This window comes from Chelonia mydas, chromosome 4, assembly GCF_015237465.2.
Source record: "Chelonia mydas isolate rCheMyd1 chromosome 4, rCheMyd1.pri.v2, whole genome shotgun sequence".
Taxonomy (NCBI): domain Eukaryota; kingdom Metazoa; phylum Chordata; order Testudines; family Cheloniidae; genus Chelonia; species Chelonia mydas.
The window spans coordinates 63,825,616-63,848,829 of NC_057852.1; the positions used below are offsets into that span (position 1 = coordinate 63,825,616).

At 41.7% G+C, this 23,214-nt stretch overlaps 1 protein-coding gene across 5 annotated transcripts in view; it reads left to right on the forward strand.

Annotated features, from left to right (window-relative positions):
- The window catches only part of FNIP2 (folliculin interacting protein 2), an 87,550-nt gene that overhangs the window by 26,962 nt on the left and 37,374 nt on the right, over positions 1-23,214 (forward strand). For all 5 annotated transcript variants that reach the window (XM_027833463.3, XM_027833464.3, XM_043545914.1 and 2 more), the window contains exons 2-6: positions 6,294-6,420; positions 11,798-11,932; positions 21,423-21,523; positions 21,637-21,708; positions 23,085-23,185. In XM_027833463.3, coding sequence (XP_027689264.2) covers positions 6,294-6,420; positions 11,798-11,932; positions 21,423-21,523; positions 21,637-21,708; positions 23,085-23,185 — 536 coding nt within the window. The remainder of the gene's footprint in view (positions 1-6,293; positions 6,421-11,797; positions 11,933-21,422; positions 21,524-21,636; positions 21,709-23,084; positions 23,186-23,214) is intronic.

Here is a 23,214-nt window from a genome sequence, read left to right on the forward strand (position 1 = left end):
GTGTAAATTCTCTATTTTGAATATTTTTTCCACTACAATTTAGAAATTAGTGATGCAGGAGTGGGTAGGTTTTTCTCTTCCACCAAATCCTTAAACAAAATAGACTTGCTTTAAACATCAGAGGATAACTCGCCAAAGCAGAAGTTCGCTATAATTTACATGGACGAACCGTACACCATTCCTGCAATGCCAAATGTCATTATAGTTGTGGGGGAAATTCTCTTATGTGAAGATGAGCATAAAATTGCCTTTCGTAACAAGGGTGAAATTGGTCAATTGATAGTTACATTAAATATAAACATTACTAGTGTATATCAAATGCAATTAAGCACAAAGCTGTGTGTGTGTGACTCCAAGGCACATTAAGTGTAGGAAATGATTGACATCAGACACCATGGTATTGGAGCTGTGCATTATATGAAACAGCCTAGACAATACAGGATGGAAATACAGCTATGTGTTTTTGTGAAGGGGGAAAAATTGCTAGTCATGTGAGAATCTTGTGCCTTGTGATGGATTCCACAAGGATTTGACACTACTGGATGTGTGTCCATGTGTTGTTTTCCATGTGTATTTGAATGACATCTGATCTTATTATGATCATGGATGGATCACTTCTGTAGTGTGAAACTGGATCGTTGAAGAAATATTCTCCGCCCCCCTTCCTTTCCCTCGTGTAATTCAGAACATTACAATGTGGAATAGACTTGAGAGGCGTTCTCTGAAGTTCCGTCTTTCAGTTCAGCATATTCTGTGTAAGCAGTGCAGTCCCTTCTCATGCAAGATTTGAGATCTGCTTGACAGAAGCTTAAGTAACATTTTCTTAACGGGCTAATGTCTGGAGTTAAAAATTATCAGTTCAAATTGATTCTAATTGCTTTTGGTGTGCAGCATAGCAGGGATAGGGAAACTGGACACAGTACCTCAGCAGGCTGATAACAGAATATAGAGCTGAAATTCAACTCCGTTAGTTTTTGGCCAAAAACTGTTACCTTGCTACCTGAATGCGAGTCTTTGGTCATTTAAAATAGGTGGGGCAGTATGGGGAAGTCTACACTGTTCCTGGCCATGCTATCCCTGTTTTTTGGGTAAATAAAGCAGCCAACTTGGCGCTTTTCAGGAGCTTTACATTTAATTTAAAATCAAACATGTATAGATTCCATGTTTGTTTGTTTGTTTAAAGGAGTTTGGGTCCCCCTTTCAGCAAATTAGCACTGTGATTTCTGAAAGAATGTGGAAAGGAATTGAGGAGGCAAGCTATAAATGAACAGGGATGGAATTGGAAAAAGAGACCAAATGCATGAGGTAAATTGAGGCAAATCCATGGGCTGTTTTGATTTCCTCCTTGGTTCACTTTTGAACTGGAGCCTATAATGAATCTCGATAGGCAGTGGGTGAGAAACTAGGGATGAAGTCTGGACTGCAGGAGGTGGAGTGGTTGTAGTTTTTAGCATACGTGAGGTGTGTAGGATTTCCACTGGGTAACAGTGAGCAGAGCCAAATAGGTTTGATTGCATACAGGTTAACTCCCCTAATGATAACACTGTGACTATCTTTGAAAGGGCAGACTTAAAAACAAAAAAACTTAGTGCTTGTCTAGTACTCCTACCTCTTGAAAGCTGTGTGTGTGTGTGTGTAAAAAACACATTAAAAGTGAGGAAAATCGTTAGTAGCAAAACAGCCTTCAGCATCATTTTGTGGTCTTAGACATGCATATAATACCTATTGCCTTGGTATCAGAGCCTCTTGCAATCTAAGAATGTTGTGTTAGAGGAGCAGATGGTTTATTTTAACTGCAGACAGCCCCCCGCCCCCCAAAAAAACCCCAACCAACAAAAACATTAGAAAGGAACATCAAACTCTTTGAGTTGGTTAGGGCTAAAGAAGCATCCTTTTCAAACCTGGAAGTCCTGCCTAAGCAATACCAGTGGATTGGGACAAAGTACACTTAGGAAAACACATAATAAATAGTCCAAAGAATCAAGATAAAACATGAAGAGCAAGTTAAAGTACTTCAGAAACAAAACAGCTATTTGTGTGACTCTGGCCTGTTCATGGGAGAGGGTAATTAAGCCTGGTCTTCCATGGTTGTGTCTTCCTCCTTTCCTGTTAAAATCAGTAGGAGTTGAGGATGTTCAGCTCTTTGCAAGATTGGGCCCTTTAACAGAGGACAAGTTAAAGCAGCAAAGAAATTGTATGAACTTCTTGTTTTCTAGTGATTTGTTTATTTGTGGGATATACTTTTTTTTTTTCCCTTTCAGTAGAGCCTAGTCAGGAAAATTCCTATTCCAAAGGCACTCTGTGTAGGAAATCAATGTGGCCTCGACATTCTGTTATGCAATATGATAAACTAAAATGTCTATTAAAAACAGTTGTACTCTTGTCCCCTAGATATGGTCCATCCAAGTCAGAGCTGAGGTACATCACCTCAGCACATTGCCTGGTATGGAGAAGCTTGCATTTTTGCTACCTATGCTGCTCTGTGGACAGAAGATTTCAGTGCACATCTATTGTTCCAGCTTCTTACATGAGCTATACAATTTATGTAAAAACGAGTTCTTGTGGCACCTTAGAGACTAACACTTTTTTACAGTATGTAAGGTGAAAACTATTATGTAACCTAAGAAAGATAATTAAACCTCCATACTCTAAGGTGTAGGCTGACTGCCTGAGAGATTAGGAAGGAATGCCTTGCCCCGCTCCACCTTCCTCCCCATCAGATGCACCAATGATTGTTTAAGCCCTGTTGCATTTGATTATACAACAGTTTGGGAAAAGAAGTAAAGAAAACTGCTTACAGTTGAAATTGCAGAGAGGGATTTTCAGAGGAGAACAATGCTATTACTTGAAACATGTTTTTAATACAAAATTAAGATTGTAAACATCTTTTCACTCATATCACTTTTAGACTGTTTTTTTTAACTTTCACGTTTTTCTGTAGATTAAGAAATGAGTGCTCTAATTCATGAAACATTAATATAAGAATGATTCCTGCATCAACCATAACTCTCCCCCATTACCTTTATCTGTCCTCCTTACTAGTGGGAGAATCCCAGCCTTTGCTGAATGAATGAAACTAAATTTTCCCTGCTTGAATATATGAATGTAAAATGAGGAATATTACAGCATGATATAGCCTGCATCCATTCTTCCAGCCTTTCTCAGTTATTTAGAGATCCAGGCCTATTCTGCAATTCTGCAAGGATGTGTGAAAGTAGTGGAGGTTAGGGGGCTGAAAGTAGGATATGGGAAATATGATCTCAGGCCAGCCTTCATGAGGTCTTTAGGAACTGGATACCTTATTTACCCTACATGAGTGGGTGACTAGAAAAGGGTTTTGTGTTGACTGCATGTAGAAGTGGTTTCTGGTTTATACTACCAAAAAAAAGGGGTAGGGAAGGTGGTTGCCAAATCTCTAGTCTCTGATTGGTGAGCAGGTGGGTTTGACGTTAACAGGCGGCTATGCTGAGTTATGTCTTGAATGGTGGGTGTCTGGGCAATAGCCAAAAGTTAGACTCAGGGTGGTAATCTGCATCAATGGAGCATAGCTAAGGTTAGTGTTGTGGTTACTGAGTGTAGAAGATTTGGACTGCAGTAGTCTCTTTCTTTTGGTTGCCTTCCTGACTTTTAAAAAGGGGAAACAACAAATGTTAATGGATATTTGTTTACGTCCTTAACTCAGTATGAGTTTCCTGTCTGAGAACTTCTCTAATTTGTAAATAGTTTTTCCTATTATGATTTATTAATGCCATAAATGTGCATAGTGCTTGACAGACATGCCTTGCCCTGAAGAGCTTAATCAAAACTACATAAATAATGTAACAAGAAATTACAGTGATGCATGGGGAAAGTGAAGGAAGAGAAGCTTTCAACTAAGATGAAGGGGGGAAAGTGCTCAGAGGAGAGAATTATTTGCAAAGAAATGTGGTGGGTTTTTTTTTTTTCTCTACTCTTTTTAGTTAGGAAGTTATAGTACTTGTAAAAATTCTTGATAGGTGTGTATCAAAAAGGAAAGCATGATCATTATAGCAGTGAGTTTTTGTTTAAAGATATACAGCAATATAGTCCTCAGATCTCTCCGTTTAACAGGGTGTTACCATATTACAGAGTGAGCATCGTTACCACATCCATGACCTGTTGTTTCTAAAGATTTTATTAAATTGAGTATAGTCTCTGATTTCACATATTTAGCAAACCAATCATGTCTGTGACAACTTAATTTTATTCACACTTGGATTGTGCTTCTGGTAGAGTGGTAGGATTTTTTGAATAAAGTCGAAAACCAGTAAATCAATATAAGAAGGTGTCCTATTTCTAATCTTAAATCTTTCTTTCACTTATGAGCTTTGAGCTTTGAAAAAAGCATAAAATATCAGTAATTCTCCATAGTAGTCATTCTGAAATCAGAATGCCTGTAACCGTGTGTTCTTAATGTAAGAGGGTTAACCTCGGCTGAGGGCACAGAGTTTGCAACCTCCTTGAACCCTAGAGGTTTGACTGTCAGAGCTTACAGATTCAAGGCCTAGCAAGTTTTTAAGCATTACTGAGACTTGTTAATTATACATAGGTTTCATTATTGGTATCCTAATGACTAGCACAAAGAGTTCTTGTCTTGGTGTCAGTGCAGTTATCAGCCATATGCATTCCTTTACCCTACTACACAGTTATTGCTGTGTCTGATTGTGGTATATTTATGTATAGTCTCCAAATGAGTGTTACATTTTTGACAAAAATCAGTTTCTGATGCACAGGTTCAGGTAGCTTTTAATGGAATACAACAAATGTGTTTAAATCGCTCATTTATATTCTGGCATTAGTGAAAACGCTTTTTGTTTGTATGGTGTAACTTGTTCACTTAGTTTCTAAGATCTAGCCCTGGAATTTTATTAGTTCATGTGAATTTAAAACTGGGCCCTTAATATGTTAATATAAGGAACAGAAGGAAGAGGGACTTGTTTGGTTTTTGTGGGTAAAACCTATGCAAAAACCTTGGCTCCTTTACTACGGTACTGTGTTTTAAATAGAGACAAATATTTAGTTCTGCTGCACTTTGGACAAAAATAGTTTGACTGTGTCACATGCTTATTTGAGATAAACGTTTAGATTTCAGTCAACAATCAGTTGAGGGCCTCCACGTTTCTGATGGCAAAGCTCCAAAAGTAAGGATCGCACACAGTGGAAAAACCTGCTGAACCCAACCATGATTTGTAAAAGTGTGCACGTTCAGTGCTGTTTTTAAAAGTGTGGGTTCTGGTACCTTGGAAAGGGTCTACCTTAAAATGTCTACTTTTACCTTCCAATGTGACCATTGCACTACTGTTGATCTTTTTTAATTACAAAACCATAGTTGTTCACATTTTTTCCCTTCATGCAGTTGTTAAGTACTTGACTTGTGGCCTTGCGGGGTGTCTCCTCCCCCTTCAAAAGAAGTTTAAAGCTCCCGTGCCTGTGGTAGCTATCTGGGTTTTGAGGACCCTGGTTGCCACATCCTTATTCATGTTTTTACTCTGTTAATTTCCTTTTAGTGCTGGTGGCATAGTTTTTAGCTCTTAGGTTTTTTTAATACCACAGGAAATATTACTGCCTTGAAAGGACTTCCCTCTTTTAGAGTCTTCCTTTAGTGTATGAGGATAATTCAGCTCTGACAATACATAAATAGCACAGCAGTCAATAAAGAGGGATTTTAAAAATCCTTGCAGGGAAGACTGCGCTGTTTCCACTATAACTGCGCTGCCTCCCTAAATGTACTTGGTTGTAATAACATGGCTTTTTCATTGTCAAAACATGGGTGCTCACTCAGCACTTTCATGAAATCTTCTTCAGATGCTGTTGAAATTTCAATTTGGTTACCAACAGGAGAGTGGGTTTGTGTGGGTGGGGGGAAGAAAACCTGGATTTGTGCTGGAATTGGCCCACCTTGATTGTCATACACATTGTAAGGAGAGTGATCACTTTACATAAGCTATTACCAGCAGGAGAGCGGGGTGGGGGGAGAGAAAACCTTTTGTAGTGATGATCACCCATTTTTTCATGGTTTGTGTGTATAAAAACGTCTTCTGTACTTTCCACAGTATGCATCCGATGAAGTGAGCTGTAGCTCACGAAAGCTTATGCTCAAATAAATTGGTTAGTCTCTAAGGTGCCACAAGTACTCCTTTTCTTTTTGCAATTTGGTTCCTGCCACCACTGTGCAAAAGACCCAAATGATGGTACATACTTCTTTCACTTATTCAAGTCCGTTAGCTCTCTGGTGAGATAACAACATAACTTCTGACTGTATTTGCAATCCGCAGCTGGTCCTGTTCAGAGTTTGACTTGAATGAAATCCGCCTGATAGTTTACCAGGATTGTGAGAGAAGAGGCAGACAGGTCTTGTTTGATTCCAAAGCAGTCCGCAAAGTTGATGAGGCAGCAGCTCAGGTATGAAACACTAATAAGCGTCTGTCCTTTGATTCTTTTTTGTTCTCTGGCCCCAAATGGAAATAATTTAAAAAAAACTATGCTAATTTCTGCATTTCTTATTTTGGAAGTTTTTGCTTGCATTTGTTGTGGATGAAAACTTTTTTGAAATTTTCAGGACACACCTGTTACAGCTACATTCGAAAAGCCTAAAATAACACATTTTAGCTTACTGCCTTTTAAAAAAAAAATATGGTGACTGATATAAAACAATATAGGCCCTGCTCATAGGCATTGCTGAATGGACTTGATCCTTTTTTAATTTAGTATTTTTCTGACACAGTCAACTTTTGTATATGTTGAAGCTGATCATTTTTCATTTCTTAGGCCTGATTCTTGCACACAAGTTGCACAGAGATGTCTGCTTATTTCACTGGGAGCTGGCATGTGTTCAGATGCACTTGTCTTCCCTTTGGATCTCTTTAGTTAAAACAATAAAGTCACTGTCTTTTTTTTTTTTTTTTTTTAAATTGTCACCACTCCATTTTTGTTACTCTTTGTAAAGTCGAGTATGTGCATGTGACTGAGACAATAGCAGACAATACATAATTTTGAATGTTGTGAGACAAACCAGCGAAAACAAGGAAATGTACAATTAAGGTGTGGCTTGATCTCTGCCAGTATCTGGATCTACAAGGCTGCACTTAAAACGGTATTCTAATATGTCCAGTTGACATTAAGAAGACAAAAGTGATACATAGAGTATGTCTTTCTTGTTAGCTGTACTTTTCTTCTACTCAGTTACAGTTCTGAGGCTAGGCCTACACTATACATTTACATCAGTATAACTACATCACTCAGGGGTTTGAAAAACCCACACTCCTGAGCAACACAGTTTCACTGACCTAACCCGCAGTGTAGACAGTGCTATGTTGATGTGAGGGCTTCTCACGGAGGTGGATTAACTACGCCGACAGGAGAAGCTGCAGCATGTTAAGCATAGACCTACTCCGAAACTCCATTTTTTTATATAACAGTTTTATTGGATAGATTTCAAATTACAGCTAACACTGTTGACCAGAATGTGTTGACTGGTACAGTCAGTGTGTAATTACTAGCTATAATGTACACTTTAAATAGCAGTGCTTTGTGGAAATGGCTCTCATGAAAAAGTTTAAACACAGCCATCTGAAACTGTATTTAAATTAAGCTGCACGAGTATCACATGTTGGCTTAACCCACATTAGTAAGGCACACATGATGGTCATGACTGATCATCTACTTATGAGGGTAAATAGGTCAGTGTGGCCTATATTAATCCCTTTTTTTCTGTTATGAGCCCCAATATCAAGGTCAGTGCTATATATGATTACACAATGTTGCATTTGCTTCAGAAGAATGGGAAGGTATATTTACAACTATATAAAAAAGTTTTGCTCCTCTTAAAGACATAAACATTTTAAACAAAAAGGGTAATTTATAAAGTATAAATCTCCATTTAAAATATTGTTCTTAGAGAGAGAGATTCTCCATTGTTTTCAAAAATATCCTATAACAAATAGGACATACCACCTTATTTTCATACCAGACACTGAAATAGCCACTTAAAGTTAAATATTCAGAATTGCAAATCAGAAACTACGTATGGTGTTGACATGCTCTAGTTAACACTTGGTGCACCAGCATTTTCCAGACTTCCAGGCTAGGGCCCAACCCTGCAGCTATATGTCAATGACTGGCTTCTTTTGACTTCAGTTTAGAACAGGATCAAGCCCCGAATGAGCAAAGAATTAGGGAGCTTCTCCCCTTCATATAAACAAATAAGATAGATTTAAGGCAGTTTTACCTTTAAATCTGCTTATCTGGGGAACTAGGCAGATTATCTTCTATTAACAAGTAGGGTGACCAGATGTCCCGATTTTTGGGTCTTTCTTATATAGGCTCCTATTACTCCCACCCCCACCCCATCCTGATTTTTCACACTTGCTGTCTGGTCACGCTATTAACAAGGGTATTGAAATGTATGGTTAATCGTGCTGTAGTATATTTAATGTGTTTCATTCTAGTTATTCCTGTGGGTGGCATAGAGTGGAACACTTTTTTAATATTAAGGCTGTTTTTGTCAATAGCTTGTGTCAAGCACATGACTACTAACATTTGTGCATTTATAACCGCCTAATGACAGTCACATTGGGAATTAGATAAACAGCAGTTACATAAATGCAGTGTCAAGCAAAAGCTGCACAAAAGGAATGCAAATATGTGGTAAAATATGAAAGACCAGTTAGCCGCATGTAGAAAAAACAACAAAATCCTCTACACGTGTCTGGTTAGTTTTATAATTGATAGTTAGAGGGCTGGCTTGTGCCGCTGCTATAGTCAAACCTATTTCTGCTCTCTAGAATTATGAGAGCGCTACTGGATTGTCTCTGCCATCTCCCTCCGAGCCCCACCCAAGAGCATGTCTTAAATTCCCATTTTCTTGGTTTTAGAACTATGTCAGTGCAAACTCCTAGTGTATCAGTGTAAAGCAAAATTTACACAGATGCAACTTAATCCTGCTTTGCACCAGTGAAGCATGTGTGCATTAATGTAGTTACCCCACTGGCATTTTTTAAATGTATGCAGTGCCAGAGATTGTTGATTCATTAGTATTTGTGTATAGTACCCAATACAATGAAATCCGGATTGAGATGTCTTATTATAGAATCATAGAATATCAGGGTTGGAAGAGACCTCAGGAGGTCATCTAGTCCAACCCCCTGCTCAAAGCAGGACCGATCCCCAATTAAATCATCCCAGCTAGGGCTTTGTCAAGCCAGGCCTTAAAAACCTCTAAGGAAGGAGATTCCACCATCTCCCTAGGTAACCCATTCCAGTGCTTCCCTACCCTCCTAGTGAAATAGTGTTTCCTAATATCTGCCACCACTGAGAACAGCCAAGCTCCATCGTCTTTGGAACCCCTTTCAGGTAGTTGAAGGCTGCTATCAAATCCCCCCCTCACTCTTCTCTTTTGCAGACTAAATAACCCCAGTTCCCTCAGCCTCTCCTCATAAGTCATGTGCCCCAGCTCCCTAATAATTTTTGTTGCCCTCCGCTGGACTCTCTCATAGTCACTGCTGCCCACTTGCCACTCACTTCTACTTCCCCTACCAGTTCTTCCCTGTTTGTGAGCATCAGGTCAAGAGAAGCATGGTCCCTAGTTGCGTCCTCCAGCACTTGCACCACGAAGTTGTTCCCAACACTCCCCAAAAACTTCCTGGATTGTCTGTGCACTGCTGTATTGCTCTCCCAGCAGATGTCAGGGTGATTGAAGTACCCCATGAGAACCAGGGCCTGTGATCTGGAAACTTCTGTTAGTTGTCCGAAGAAAGCCTTGTCTACCTCATCCTCCTGGTCTGGTGGTCTATAGCAGAATCCCACCACGACATCATCCTTGTTGCTCTTGCCTCTAAACTTATTCAAAGACTCTCAACAGGCTTTTCTCCAGTTTCATACTGGAGCTCTGAGCAATCATACCACTCTCTTACATACAGTGCACCTTGTCTCCTCTACCTGTCTCCTCTGCCTGCCTTTTCACCTCCACCTTTTCTCCCCCGCTTGTCCTTCCTTAACAGTGTATACTCATCCATGACAGTGCTCCAGTCATATGAGTTACCCCACCAAGTCTCTGTTGTTCCAATCACATCGTAGTTCCTTCACTGTGCCAGGACTTCCAATTCTTCCCGCTTGTTACCCAGGCTTCTTGCATTCGTGTACAGACACCTAAGATAACTAGCGGATTGCCCTACTTTCTCAGTATGAATCAGGAGGCATCCGCTGTTGCACCCTCCTCCTTGTGTTTCCTCCCAGTATCCCACTACCCCACTTACCTCTTAGGGCTTAGGTGACAATCCCACGGTAAACCTAGTTTAAAGCCCTCTGCACGAGGTTAGCAAGCCTGTCTGTGAAGATGTTTCCTCTCTTCATTAGGTGGATCCCATCTCTTCCTAGCAATCCTTCTTCCTCTATCTGCATTGGGGGTTGCAATGCTAACAGTTTAAGAGAATGAAAAAATTTCAAAGAGTATGTCTACACTTGCAGCTGGAGGTGTGATTCCCAGCTTGTAGAGACATACCCACTCTAGCTGTCATCGAGCTAGCCCTCTAAAAATAATTGTGTAGTTGGGGCAGCAAACAGCAGCATGGTCTAGCCATCCTGAGCACAAACCTGCCTGAACCTCAGGGGTGTGGGCTCAAGGTGGTTAGTCCATGCTGCTGCTCACTGTTGCTCATGCTACCCTAGCTACACTACTGTTTTTAGCATGCTAGCTTGATGAGAGCTACCACAGAGATTTCTACAAGAGCACGATATTTCACATCCCCCGCTCCTAGCATAGATATAGCCAAACACACGCTTTGCCAGCATTTATTCTAGGCAAACTAGCCCTTTTGATGGCTAGCTAAAAGGGGTTTATGTGAACGTTTGTTTTTTAAACAAAAATATTGTTTTTAAATTGGCAACTCTGCATGCAAGAACTTCTATTTTTAAGTTTATTCAAAGAGGGCTAAATGCTTCTTTTCTTAGTAACATTGTGGTAAATGTTATCCATGTAAACAGCATGCAATTGTTGAAAGGTTAAGAGTCTTTTTGTAGTAAAAACTGCGTAGTAGAGGGAGTCAAATAATACAAACAGTGAGTTGAGAGTAAACTTGGGGAGTTGGCAATGCAGTTTTTGACAGGTGAATATTACACACTAAATATTCAGACAGCCAGTGGTTTATTCTTAAATTTATACACAAAGGATTATTCATTCTAATATTCCTACCAATTATTCTCTATTTGTGTTTTTCTGGCTGTTCTTCTGTTGAAGAAATCTGCTGTTAATTTGTGAAGCAGAAACAATACCATGCAATCTAAGAGACTGACCACACACTATCCGTAGAAAGCAGCTCATAAAATGAGATTTATTTGCATAAATGTTAGCAAATTATGTTATAGATTGCAGCTCACTGCAGCTCATGAAATGTATGCTCACAGGAAAAAAAGACCCATTTGCTGCGGATAAATTTGTAACAAATTACTTTGACCAGGATCACGATGATTGAAAAAGCGGAGTATTTATATACAGTGTGTGCCATGTATTTCTATAACCAAAAACTTAATTCATTGGTAGACTTAAGTTCAAGAATAATCCTACACTTCTGTTCTCCTGGGCATCACTTTCCTTTCTCTTGAAAAGTCAAAGTTACTTGGATTTATTTATTTATTTAAACCCAGAAATAAAATCTTTCAAAATTTATTCTTTTGCTCCAGTATGTTCTTAATAAAACTCTTCTGAGATCACTAGGGTGCAGCTAGAAACAGAAATCTTCATGTTTGTTAAACTTACTTTCATCATCAACCTTTTCTGACACAGAAAATAGTAGAGGATGCTCCAGGAAAGGCTTCTGCCAAGTGCTGCCAAGCAAGCAATGGGACCAATAGTATTTCTTCCCACAGTTCATCAGTGGGCTGTACACAGCATGTCAAGGACCAGCTTCCAAAGTACCAGGTAACGTTAACACATAGATGCAGATCTATATATAGATTTGCATCAATGACTAAAGATGATACCTTTGTGTTGAATTCACAAATGTCTGCTTAAATGTTTAAGTAGAATTTGTAGTATGTCAAATATGAAACTGATGCTGGGGATCTGAACTGTATTTCTTTCCTTCCACATGTTGAGGAGAGGGGTGTTTTATTTTATTTTTAAAGTGTTTAGTCATTCCTATGTTCAGTTTTTAAAATTGCACAATTCTTCAGTTTTTCTGAACTTTTACATAAAATAGTTTATAATCTAAACTTCGACATTTCAAAAATATGTAAGTGCTCTGTTGCTCTCCACATTTTTGGTCTAGAAAAATGTTTTTTTCTCAGTCCTCTGTTGCAGGAGCCAATGCTCATAACTTCTGCAGGAGCTGTTGAACGCAGCTGAGTATGGGAAAGATTTTAAACGGACCCCGTCAATATGAAATCTAGTCAGCTTCTAAAAAGTGGCTAAATATTTTCAGGTTCTGTATATGGCCCTCTGTACAACCCACAAAAATTGGCAATCATATCTTCCTGGTTTATTTAAAAATGCTTTTCTCTTCTGTTTTGATCTCCTGAAAGTGGAGAAACTGAGGTGAAGTTCCTGTAAAGACTTAAAGCATATGACTAGTCAGTGTGACTACTGCCATATAAAAAGTTAGGCCCTTATCCTATACTCAGTTATGCATGTGCTGAACTTCCCATGCTGAGGAAATGGTGAAGCTGACTACACAAAATACTGTCAAATATACAAAGGGAATTAGGCCGTAGATAAAACTTGTTTGTTTATACATGTAATTAGAAACTTTTTTAATTACTTCAGTTGGTGCTAGTTTTTGTGTATAGGTGAGGTCCTTTTCTTCAGTCTTTCAGTTCTAGTAATCTTAGGGTATATTTATGCAGCAAAATCCCCCCAAACAAAACAGCAGCAGCAGGGAGTCTCAGAACCTGGGTCAGTTGACTCAGGCTCGTGCTGTGAGGCTAAAAATAGCAGTGTAGACACTCTGGGTTCCAGCTGGAGCCTGGGCTCTGAAAACTGGTGAGGAAGGAGGGTCTCAGAGCCCAGGCTCCAACCCGAGCAGGAACGTCCACACTGCTATTTATAGATACAGCGCAAATCTGAGTAAGACGACTCAGGCTCTGAGACTTGCTGCTATGGAAGTTTTGTTTGCTGCATAGACTTACCCTTAGGTGTTACCTTAACAGTAGGCTTTTAAAAAAAGCTTTCAGTCGGAAGTGACTTTTTAAAGTTAAATTTCTCTTTAAAAAGTGCATACTTCGTTGTTGTTGGGGGTTTTTTTCTGCAACGTCCCTAGAAGCCTGCCATTGAGGCTATGTTTATCCTACAGCTTATGTTGGCATAACTTGTGTCGCTCGGGGCAGGGAGGAAATAAATCACCCCGCTGAGCAACATAAGTTACACCGACATAAGCGCTGGTGTGGACAGCACTATGTCAGCGGGAGAACTTCTCCCACCAACATAGCTTTCTGCTGCACATGGGGGGCTGGAGTAGTTAATGGGAGAGCTGTCTCCCATTGACTTACAGCAGCTACATTAGACAGTTCACAGTGACACGGCTGCACCTGTAAGCTCTCTAGTGTGGCTGTGCCCCTAGTAACTGAATTTTTTAAATTTAGTCAGAACAAGGCAGCTAATTCCACAGAGCAAAGTCTGTTGCTTTTGTGCACTTTTCCAGTCTCCTAAAGACTATATGGGAGTTTCTCAAGTGCTGTCAAGGTTCCTTCCCCACTTGGAACTGTAGGGTACAGATGTGGGGACCTGCATGAAAAACCCCCTAAGCTTATTTTTACCAGCTTAGGTTAAAACTTCCCCAAGGTACAAACTATTTTACCTTTTGCCCTTGGACTTTATTGCTGCCACCACCAAGCGTCTAACAAATATATAACAGGGAAAGAGCATGCTTGGAAACGTCTTCCCCCCAAAATCCTCCCAAACCCTACACCCCCTTTCCTGGGGAAGCCCTGATAAAAAATCTTCACCAATTTGCATAGGTGAACACAGACCCAAGCCCTTGGATCTTAAGAACAATGGTAAAAGCAATCAGGTTCTTAAAAGAAGAATTTTAATTGAAGAAAAAAAAAAAGAATCACCTATGTAAAATCAGGATGGTAAATACCTTACAGGGTAATCCGATTCAAAACATAGAGAATGCCTCTAGGCAAAACCTTAAGTTACAAAAAGACCCAAAAACAGGAACATACATTCCATTCAGCACAGCTTATTTTAACAGCCATTTAAACAAAATAGAATCTAACGCATATCTAGCTAGATTACTTACTAAGTTCTAAGGCTCCATTCCTTTTCTGTTCCTGGCAAAAAAAAAAACCAAAAAAAACCACACACACAGACAGAGAGAACCTTTGTTTCTCCCCCCCCCTCCAGCTTTGAAAGTATCTTGTCTCCTCATTGGTCATTTTGGTCAGGTGCCAGCAAGGTTATCCTAGCTTCTTAAACCCTTTCACCTGTAAAGGGTTTTCCTCTGGCCAGGAGGGATTTTAAAGGTGTTTACCCTTCCCTTTTGTATTTATGATACGCCCCCCCCCCCCCAAATCACAGATAGGGTGAAATGCTGGCTGTGATTTCTTCCTGGAGCTCTAGGAGAAAACAGAGTTAATAAGACACATGCACCTCTAAATATACTACCAAGTGTATAAAGACTAACAATATTTTCCACATCTCAAGGGCGATTTTAACCAATTGATTCTGGGAAACTTTCACAGGAGAGTGCATCAACCACTTTGTTAGAAGCTCGTGAGATGTGTTGGATGTCGAAATCAAAATCTTGGAGAGCTAAACTCCACCGAATAAGTTCTTTGTTATTTCCCGTGGCAGTATGAAGCCACTGTAGTGCAGCATGGTCAGTTTGCAGGTGGAAACGCCGTCCCCAAACATATGGGCGTAGCTTTTTCCAGGGCGTAGACAATGGCATAACATTCTTTTTCACTAACTGACCAGTTGCTTTCCCTCTCAGACAGCTTCTTGCTAAGAAATGCTACAGGGTGGAATTCTTGATCCGGTCTTTCCTGCATTAAAACTGCTCCCACACCACACTCAGACGCATCTGTGGTTACTAGGAACGGTTTGTCAAAGTCTGGGGCCGTTAGTACAGGGTCAGACAGGAGTGTTGCTTTAAGCTGGTTAAAGGCCTTCTGACACTCTTCGGTCCACTGAACGGCATTTGGCTGTTTCTTTTTGGTTAGGTCTGTCAATGGGGCGGCGATTTGGCTGTATTGCAGTACAAATCGTCTGTAATAACCAGCCAAGCCTAAGAAGGATTGGACCTGTTTCTTTGACTTTGGGACAGGCCACTTTTGGATAGCATCCACTTTGGCCTGTAGGGGGTTGATAGTTCCTTGACCCACCTGGTGTCCAAGGTAAGTCACTCTGTTTAGGCCTATTTGACACTTCTTAGCCTTAACAGTTAGTCCTGCCTCTCTTATGCGCTCGAAGACTTTTTGTAGATGTTCCAGGTATTCTGCCCAGGAATCCGAAAATATGGCCACATTGTCAAGGTAGGCGACTGCATATTCTCCCAATCCTGCTAGGAGACCATCTACAAGTCTTTGGAAGGTGGCGGGTACATTCCGCAGCCCGAAAGGGAGTACATTAAATTCATACAGCCCAACATGTGTGGTGAAGGCTGACCTTTCCTTGGCGGACTCATCTAGAGGTACCTGCCAGTACCCCTTGGTTAAGTCCAAGGTAGAGATGAACTGGGCCCATCCCAGTTTCTCTAATAGTTCTTCTGTGCGTGGCATTGGATAGTTGTCTGGGTGAGTTACAGCATTTAGCTTATGGTAGTCCACGCAGAAACATATCTCCCCATCTGGTTTGGGAACTAGAACCACTGGAGATGCCCATGCACTGCCAGAGGGGCAGATTACCCCCATCTGTAGCATATCCTGGATCTCCCGTTCTATAGCAGTTTTAGCTTGAGGAGACACCCGGTAAGGTTGGGTTCGAATTGGGTGAGCATTACCTATGTCAATGGAGTGGTATGCCCGTTCAGTCAGTCCTGGGGTAGCTGAGAACGTCGGCGCGTAGCTAGTGCACAGCTCCTTGATCTGTTGTCGCTGCATACGCCCAAGGGTCATGGAGAGGTTCACCTCTTCCACACCACCAGCACTTTTCCCTTCGTAGTAGACACCTTCAGGCCACTCAGCGTCATCTCCTCCCTGGGCTGTAAACTGACAAACCTTTAATTCTCTGGAATAAAAGGGCTTTAGAGAATTAATATGGTACACCTTAGGCTTTCGGTTGGAGGTGGGGAATGCTATGAGATAATTAACAGCTCCCAGGCGCTCCTGGACCGTGAATGGCCCTTCCCACGATGCTTCCATTTTATGGGCCTGGAGCGCCTTTAAGACCATGACCTGGTCCCTTACTTTGAAGGAATGCGCTCTGGCATGTTTATCATACCAGGCTTCTTGCTCTTTTTGAGCATCCTTTAGGTTTTCTTTAGCAAGGGCTAAAGAGGTTCGGAGGGTGTTCTGTAGGTTGGTTACAAAGTCCAGAATGTTAGTTCCTGGAGAAGGTGTAAACCTCTCCCATTGCTGCTTCACCAGCGGTAATGGCCCCTTAACCTCGCGGCCATATACAAGTTCAAATGGTGAAAACCCTAAACTGGGATGTGGTACAGCTCTGTAGGCAAAGAGCAACTGCTGCAACACTACGTCCCAATCACTGGAGTGCTCATTTACGAATTTACATATCATGGCCCCCAAGTCCCATTAAATTGCTCCACCAGGCCATTTGTTTGATGATGGTAAGGGGTGGCAACCAAGTGATTCACCCCATGAGCTTCCCAAAGGCTTTCCATAGTTCCTGCCAGGAAATTAGTTCCTGCATGCGTGAGGATGTCGGAGGGCCAACCTACCCTGGCAAAAATGTCTGCTAGTGCCTGGCACACACTTTTAGCCCTGGTGTTGCTTAGAGCTACTGCTTCCGGCCGTTGGGTGGCAAAATCCATGAAAGTCAGTATGTACTGCTTTCCTCTGGGTGTCTTTTTCGGAAAAGGACCCAGAATATCCACAGCTACTCGCTGAAATGGAACCTCGATGATGGGGAGTGGCTGGAGAGGGGTTTTGACCTGGTCTTGGAGTTTTCCCACTCTTTGGCATATCTCACAAGACCGGACATAGGTAGAGACATCCTTGCCCATTCCCTCCCAGCGGAATGACCTCCCCAAACAGTCTTTGGTCCTGTTCACCCCAGCATGGCCACTAGGATGATCGTGGGCTAAGCTCAAGAGCTTTACCCGGTACTTAGTTGGAACTACAAACTGTCTCTGAGGATTCCAGTCTTCCTGATGTCCACCAGAAAGAGTTTCCTTGTATAAAAGTCCTCTTTCTACAACAAACCTGGATCGATTAGAAGAGCTGAGAGGCGGTGGGTTGCTCCGTGCCGCCATCCAAGCTCTTTGGAGGCTTTCATCTGCTTCCTGTTCGGTCTGGAACTGTTCCCTTGATGCTGGAGACATCAGTTCCTCATTGGATTGTGGACCTAGGCTTGGTCCCTCTGGAAGCGATGTAGGGGATGGGGCTGTTTCCGTTGACTGTGAACTGCTCTCCGCTGGTGCACTATGTTGGGGTTCAGGCTCCAGTTGAGCCTCTTGTGTCGGGTTATCAGCTGCTTCTGGTTCTGGGACTGGCTCTGTCTGGGTCTCTGGGACTGGATCTGCTACTGCTGTTGCAGACGTTGGCATAGGGTCCGCGTCCATCACCTCTTACCAGGTCCTGGTTGAAGTTTCCGGAACAGAGCTAGACGTGACAGCTTGCTTAGCCTGGCTGCGGGTGACCATTCCCACCCTCTTGGCCCGCTTCACATGATTAGCCAAGTCTTCCCCCAACAGCATGGGGATGGGATAATCATCATAGACTGCAAAAGTCCACGTTCCTGACCAGCCCTTGTACTGGACCAGCAACTCGGCTGTAGGCAAGTCAAAAGAGTTTGACTTGAAGGGTTGAATCGTCACTTGGATCTCTGGGTTGATGAAATTGGGGTCCACTAAGGAAGCATGGATAGCCGACACTTGTGCTCCGGTGTCCCTCCACGCTGTGACCTTCTTCCCGCCCACACTCAGTTTCCCTCCACTCCGAGGGTATCTGGGAGGCATCTGGGCCTGAGGACCTCTGGTGTGATTCCGGTGCAATGAACTGTAATCTGTTGGGGTTCTAGGGGTAGCTGGCCTTTACGTGCCCCGGCTCATTACATTTAAAACATTGTCCAGCTGACAGGTCACTGGGGCGAGGTGGGTTGCTGGAGAATGGTGTGGCAGGACGATAAACTCTGGAGGGTTCCTTGGGGGGGTAGTTGGGGCCTTGGGCTGCCCCCGGTAGTAGGCTGTGGTCTGAGGTTGTCTCTTTTGGTATCCGCTCTAGCTGCAACCAGTTTTGTTCCTCTCTCCTCCCTCCACCTGTTTTTTTCCAGCTTGCCCCGCCTCTCTGGCAGTCTGGGACTGCTCGTATCGATCAGCATAAGAAGCAAGACTTTCTGCTGAGTCCATTTCCTTATCCCATAAACACTGTTTTATTTCCTCCTTGGACATATTCAGGAATTTCTCCTGAGCTATCAAATCACACATTCCGTTAAAGCTAGTAACACCCGTTCCTTGGACCTATTTATTTAACAGATCCTTCATCTGGTTTAGAAAAGCCACATTACTTAGTCCAGGCCCTCTCTTAAGGGTTCGAAATTTTACTCTAAGTTTAAGGTGTAATTTGAAATTGCTTTAAAACCAAATCCTTGAACTTATTATAGTCAGAAGCCTCATCAATAGGCATCTTATTGAATATGTCCAGAGCTCTTCCAGTCAATTTTGTGACCAATGTGGTCATCTTGTGAGCTTCAGGAATTTTATGGAGAGTGCACAGTCTCTCAAAGGTGAGAAAATATTCAGCAATATCACTGGATTCATCATACTGTGGACATAGTCGCTCCCATTTGTGGATGGTTGGGGAAGGATTGTTAGGGTTATCCAGTAAATTCTGCTCAGCCCTTACCTTCTCCATCTCCAGTTCATGCTTCCTCTCTTTTTCCTTTGCCCCTATAGCTCTCCTGTGAGCAGCCTCTTGGTTCTTTTCTACCTCCATAGCTCTCTTTTGGGCATCCTCTTGGTTTTTTTCTGCCTCTTTCGCTGCCTCCATTTCTTTGTCCTTTGCCTCCATAGCTCTCCTGTGGGCAGCCTCTAGGGGTTTTTCTGCCTCTTTCGCTGCCTCCATTTCTTTGTCCTTTGCCTCCATAGCTCTCCTCTGGGCAGCCTCTAGGGCTTTTTCTGCCTCGTTCGCTGCCTCCAGTCTGGTTAACTCCAATTTGTGTTGTGCCTTGGTTTCTGTCATGTTTGCCTCTCTGTTTTTAACTAACTTTACACCCGAGAGTTAGGAATAAAACAAACAAAAAAAACTTGGCTTGTAAAATTTTGCTGTGCTGTAACTGGATACCTATGTTCTCTGATAGTGATTGTCAGCCTACAGAAAAATCCTTAAAAAAAAAACAACAAAACCTAACACCTTTGTCTCCAGGCAAATAGACAGAAAACCCCTCTAGTTGCTCTTAGGTAAAAAAAAAAAAAAAAAAAAAAAAATTCTTCAGGTCTGTGAAGACTTGTGAATTTCCCTGCAGGAGGTTAACTACCCTGCCTTTAGGTAGAGAAAACTCCAGCTCACAAAAGACAATTCCCTTTTGTCTCTGCTCTGGCCCACAGGCAGAGACCAAAAAAACCTCTAACTGCTTTCAGCTGAAAACCTGCTTTCCAGAAGCCCAAAGGGAAAAAAAATTCCTTTTTAAAATCTGTGCTTCTTGTTCAAAAAATCTCAAATTTAATCTCAAAATGATTTCAAGTTAATCCCACCGCTCTGCCACCATGTCAAGATTCCTTCCCCACTCTGAACTCTAGGGTACAGATGCGGGGACCTGCATGAAAAACCCCCTAAGCTTATTTTTACCAGCTTAGGTTAAAACTTCCCCAAGGTACAAACTATTTTACCTTTTGCCCTTGGACTTTATTGCTGCCACCACCAAGCGTCTAACAAATATATAACAGGGAAAGAGCGCGCTTGGAAACATCTTTCCCCCCGAAAATCCTCCCACACCATACACCCCCTTTCCTGGGGAAGGCTTGGTAAAAATCTTCACCAATTTGCATAGGTGAACACAGACCCAAACCCTTGGATCTTAAGAACAATGTAAAAACAATCAGGTTCTTAAAAGAAGAATTTTAATTGAAGAAAAAGAATCACATATGTAAAATCAAGATGGTAAATACCTTACAGGGTAATCCGATTCAAAACATAGAGAATGCCTCTAGGCAAAACCTTAAGTTACAAAAAGACACAAAAACAGGAATATACATTCCATTCAGCACAGCTTATTTTAACAGCCATTTAAACAAAACAGAATCTAACGCATATCTAGCTAGATTACTTACTAAGTTCTAAGACTCCATTCCTTTTCTGTTCCTGGCCAAAAAAAAAAAAAAAACAACACACACACACAGACAGAGAGAACCTTTGCGCCCCCCCCCCCTCAGCTTTGAAAGTATCTTGTCTCCTCATTGGTCATTTTGGTCAGGTGCCAGCGAGGTTATCCTAGCTTCTTAACCCTTTACAAGTTAAAGGGCTTTTCCTCCGGCCAGGAGGGATTTTAAAGGTGTTTACCCTTCCCTTTATATTTATGACAAGTGCTGATTTCAAAGGAGGACATTCCAGACTCAGGAGTTAAAAAAGTAGAAAACTCATTTTTCTATGTGCCTCTCTAAAATGGCTTGTTCGAATCTCCTCAAAACAGGCAAACCTTTGTCGTACGCTAAGAGACACATGAGAGACTTCATGTGGATTGGGTTTGTTTTAAGACGTTTAGTAGAGGGTGGGAAGAAAAAATGTATCCTTGTGTTGAAATGCAAGTTACTACCTTAACTGTGGAGAGAATTTATACAGAGGAGTTTATCCTCTTACTACATTCCAAAGATCTACGAGTAAGAAATAGGACTTATTTTGTTTCCTTTTTTTAAAAATTGTGATTCCAAGTATATCTTGCCATCTAAATGAGTTAATTTAGACTGGGAAGGATTTTTAAATGTAAAAGTAATACTTAAGGGTCCAGACTCTTCAGACCTGCCGTGCTTGGAGTCTTTCTCAAGCAACATCCTGCAATAAAGAAATGTGGCTGGGAGATATAAAATCACTTGTCTGGCCCAGCTGCAGAGACTGTGCGTGGGTTTCTTCATTGCACGCTTTGGGGAGAGTTCATGCAAATAGGAACTAGTGGGCCTCTCTAATGAACTAAATATAGTATGTACTGTAACTGTATGTACGCACTGCACAAACACCACTTGGTATATGCTCCTCCTCTTCATTGGGAAGCAGAGATTACTTGTACTTCATGTTCAAAATTCAGTACTAAAATAATGCAATGGGTTATGATTGGCTTTTTTCCCCTTATTTATCTATAGTACACTAGACCAGCCTCTGATGTCAACATGCTTGGAGAAATGATGTTTGGCTCAGTGGCAATGAGTTACAAAGGTTCTACCTTGAAAATCCACTACATACGGTAAGTGAGTTTCCTCTTGTAGGATTATCCATATTGCCAAATGCTTGGAAATGGGGAAGGAGAAGGTACTGGAACTGCTGAGTCACTGAGATGATGATTGTTTATCCTTTCAGCTCTCCTCCGCAGCTTATGATAAGTAAAGTGTTCTCAGCCAGAGTGGGAAGCTTCAGTGGAAGCACAAATAAGTAAGTTTGGTTGTTTCCTGTCATTTCTCACTCGCATTTTAGATTTCTTCTATCACTGCTCCTAAGGTTGGTCTATGTAAAAGCTCGTAAAACCAAATGACCAAATGTCTGCTGGCAGTGAGTGAAAGGGGGAGAGAGTGAGACTGTTTATGAGCAGTATTCATGTGCTGAGCTCTAGCTGTCCCATGAAGGCTAGAGGGCAATGGGATCGTTCAGGGTCCGGCTACACTGGAATAAATGACTCGCGGCATGGCAGCAGCTGGCCCAGGTCAGCTGACTTGGGCTCATGCGGCTTAGGCTGTAGGGCTAAAAATTGCAGTGTAGATGGTTCAGCTGGAGCTCAGGTTATGAGGCCCTCCCACATTATGGGGTCCTAGAGCTTGGGCTCCAGGCCAAGCCTGAACATTTTCACAGCTATTTTACAGCCCCACATCCCAAGCCCAATGAACCAGTCCGATGACCCAGGCCAGCACTGGGTGTTTAATTACGGTGTATATGTACCCTTTGACTCTTTAAGTGTGTTCTGGATGAGCAATGGGTGAAACTCAAAGTTTAGAGGCCTGTATAAACATTCAAAGGCTTAGGGTCTCTATCTTCAGTAACAACTTCCCACTGCCAACAGGTTGCCTTTTTAATATAATGAGGAAGGTGTGCATATATTTTTCTTCTACTCTCTCTCTCTCTCTCCACATTCAAAAATGGCTGATGAGATTTTGCTCCATTCCCCTCTACCTCTCAAAATCACTGTGGGCAAAGACCAAACATGGAAAGTTAGTTAATTCTGAAAGGTACAGTCTTAAAGCTTACAGTCCTCCGTGATCTATTTTCCATTATAAATATCTGTTATAATTGTCAAGGTTCCCTCCCAACTCTGAACTCTAGGGTACAGATGTGGGGACCAGCATGAAAGACCTCCTAGGCTTATTTCTACCAGCTTAGGTTAAAAACTTCCCCAAGGCACAAATCCTTCCTTGTCCTTGGATGGGGACTGCTGCCACCACCAAGTGAGTTAAACGAAGATTCAGAAAAAGGACCAGTTTGAGTTCCTGTTTCCCTAAAATATCCCCCCAAGCCCCTTCACCCTCTTTCCCCCCCACCTCCATTTGAAAGTATCTTTTTTTTTTTTTTCCCCATTGGTCCTTCTGGTCAGGTGCCAGCCAGGTTATTTGAGCTTCTTAACCCCTTACAGGTAAGGAGGAATTCTAGGCTACCCTTATCTGTATGGTTATGACAGTAATATAGGAATATCTGCTAATCTTTAAGCTTGGTGGTGAGTTAGATTTACATAACAAAGCAAATAAACAGAGTGTAGTTTGATGTTAGTGGAAGTTATTCTTTCCCCCTTCTTAGAAATTTTGATATTTCTCCCTTTTTAGCTTGCAAGATAGCTTTGAATACATCAACCAAGATCCCAGTCTTGGAAAACTGAGCTCTAATCAAAATGGTTTGGGCACCTGCCGTAGTGGAAGTAATCTGGGTAAATATTTCTTTATTTTATTTTAAAAA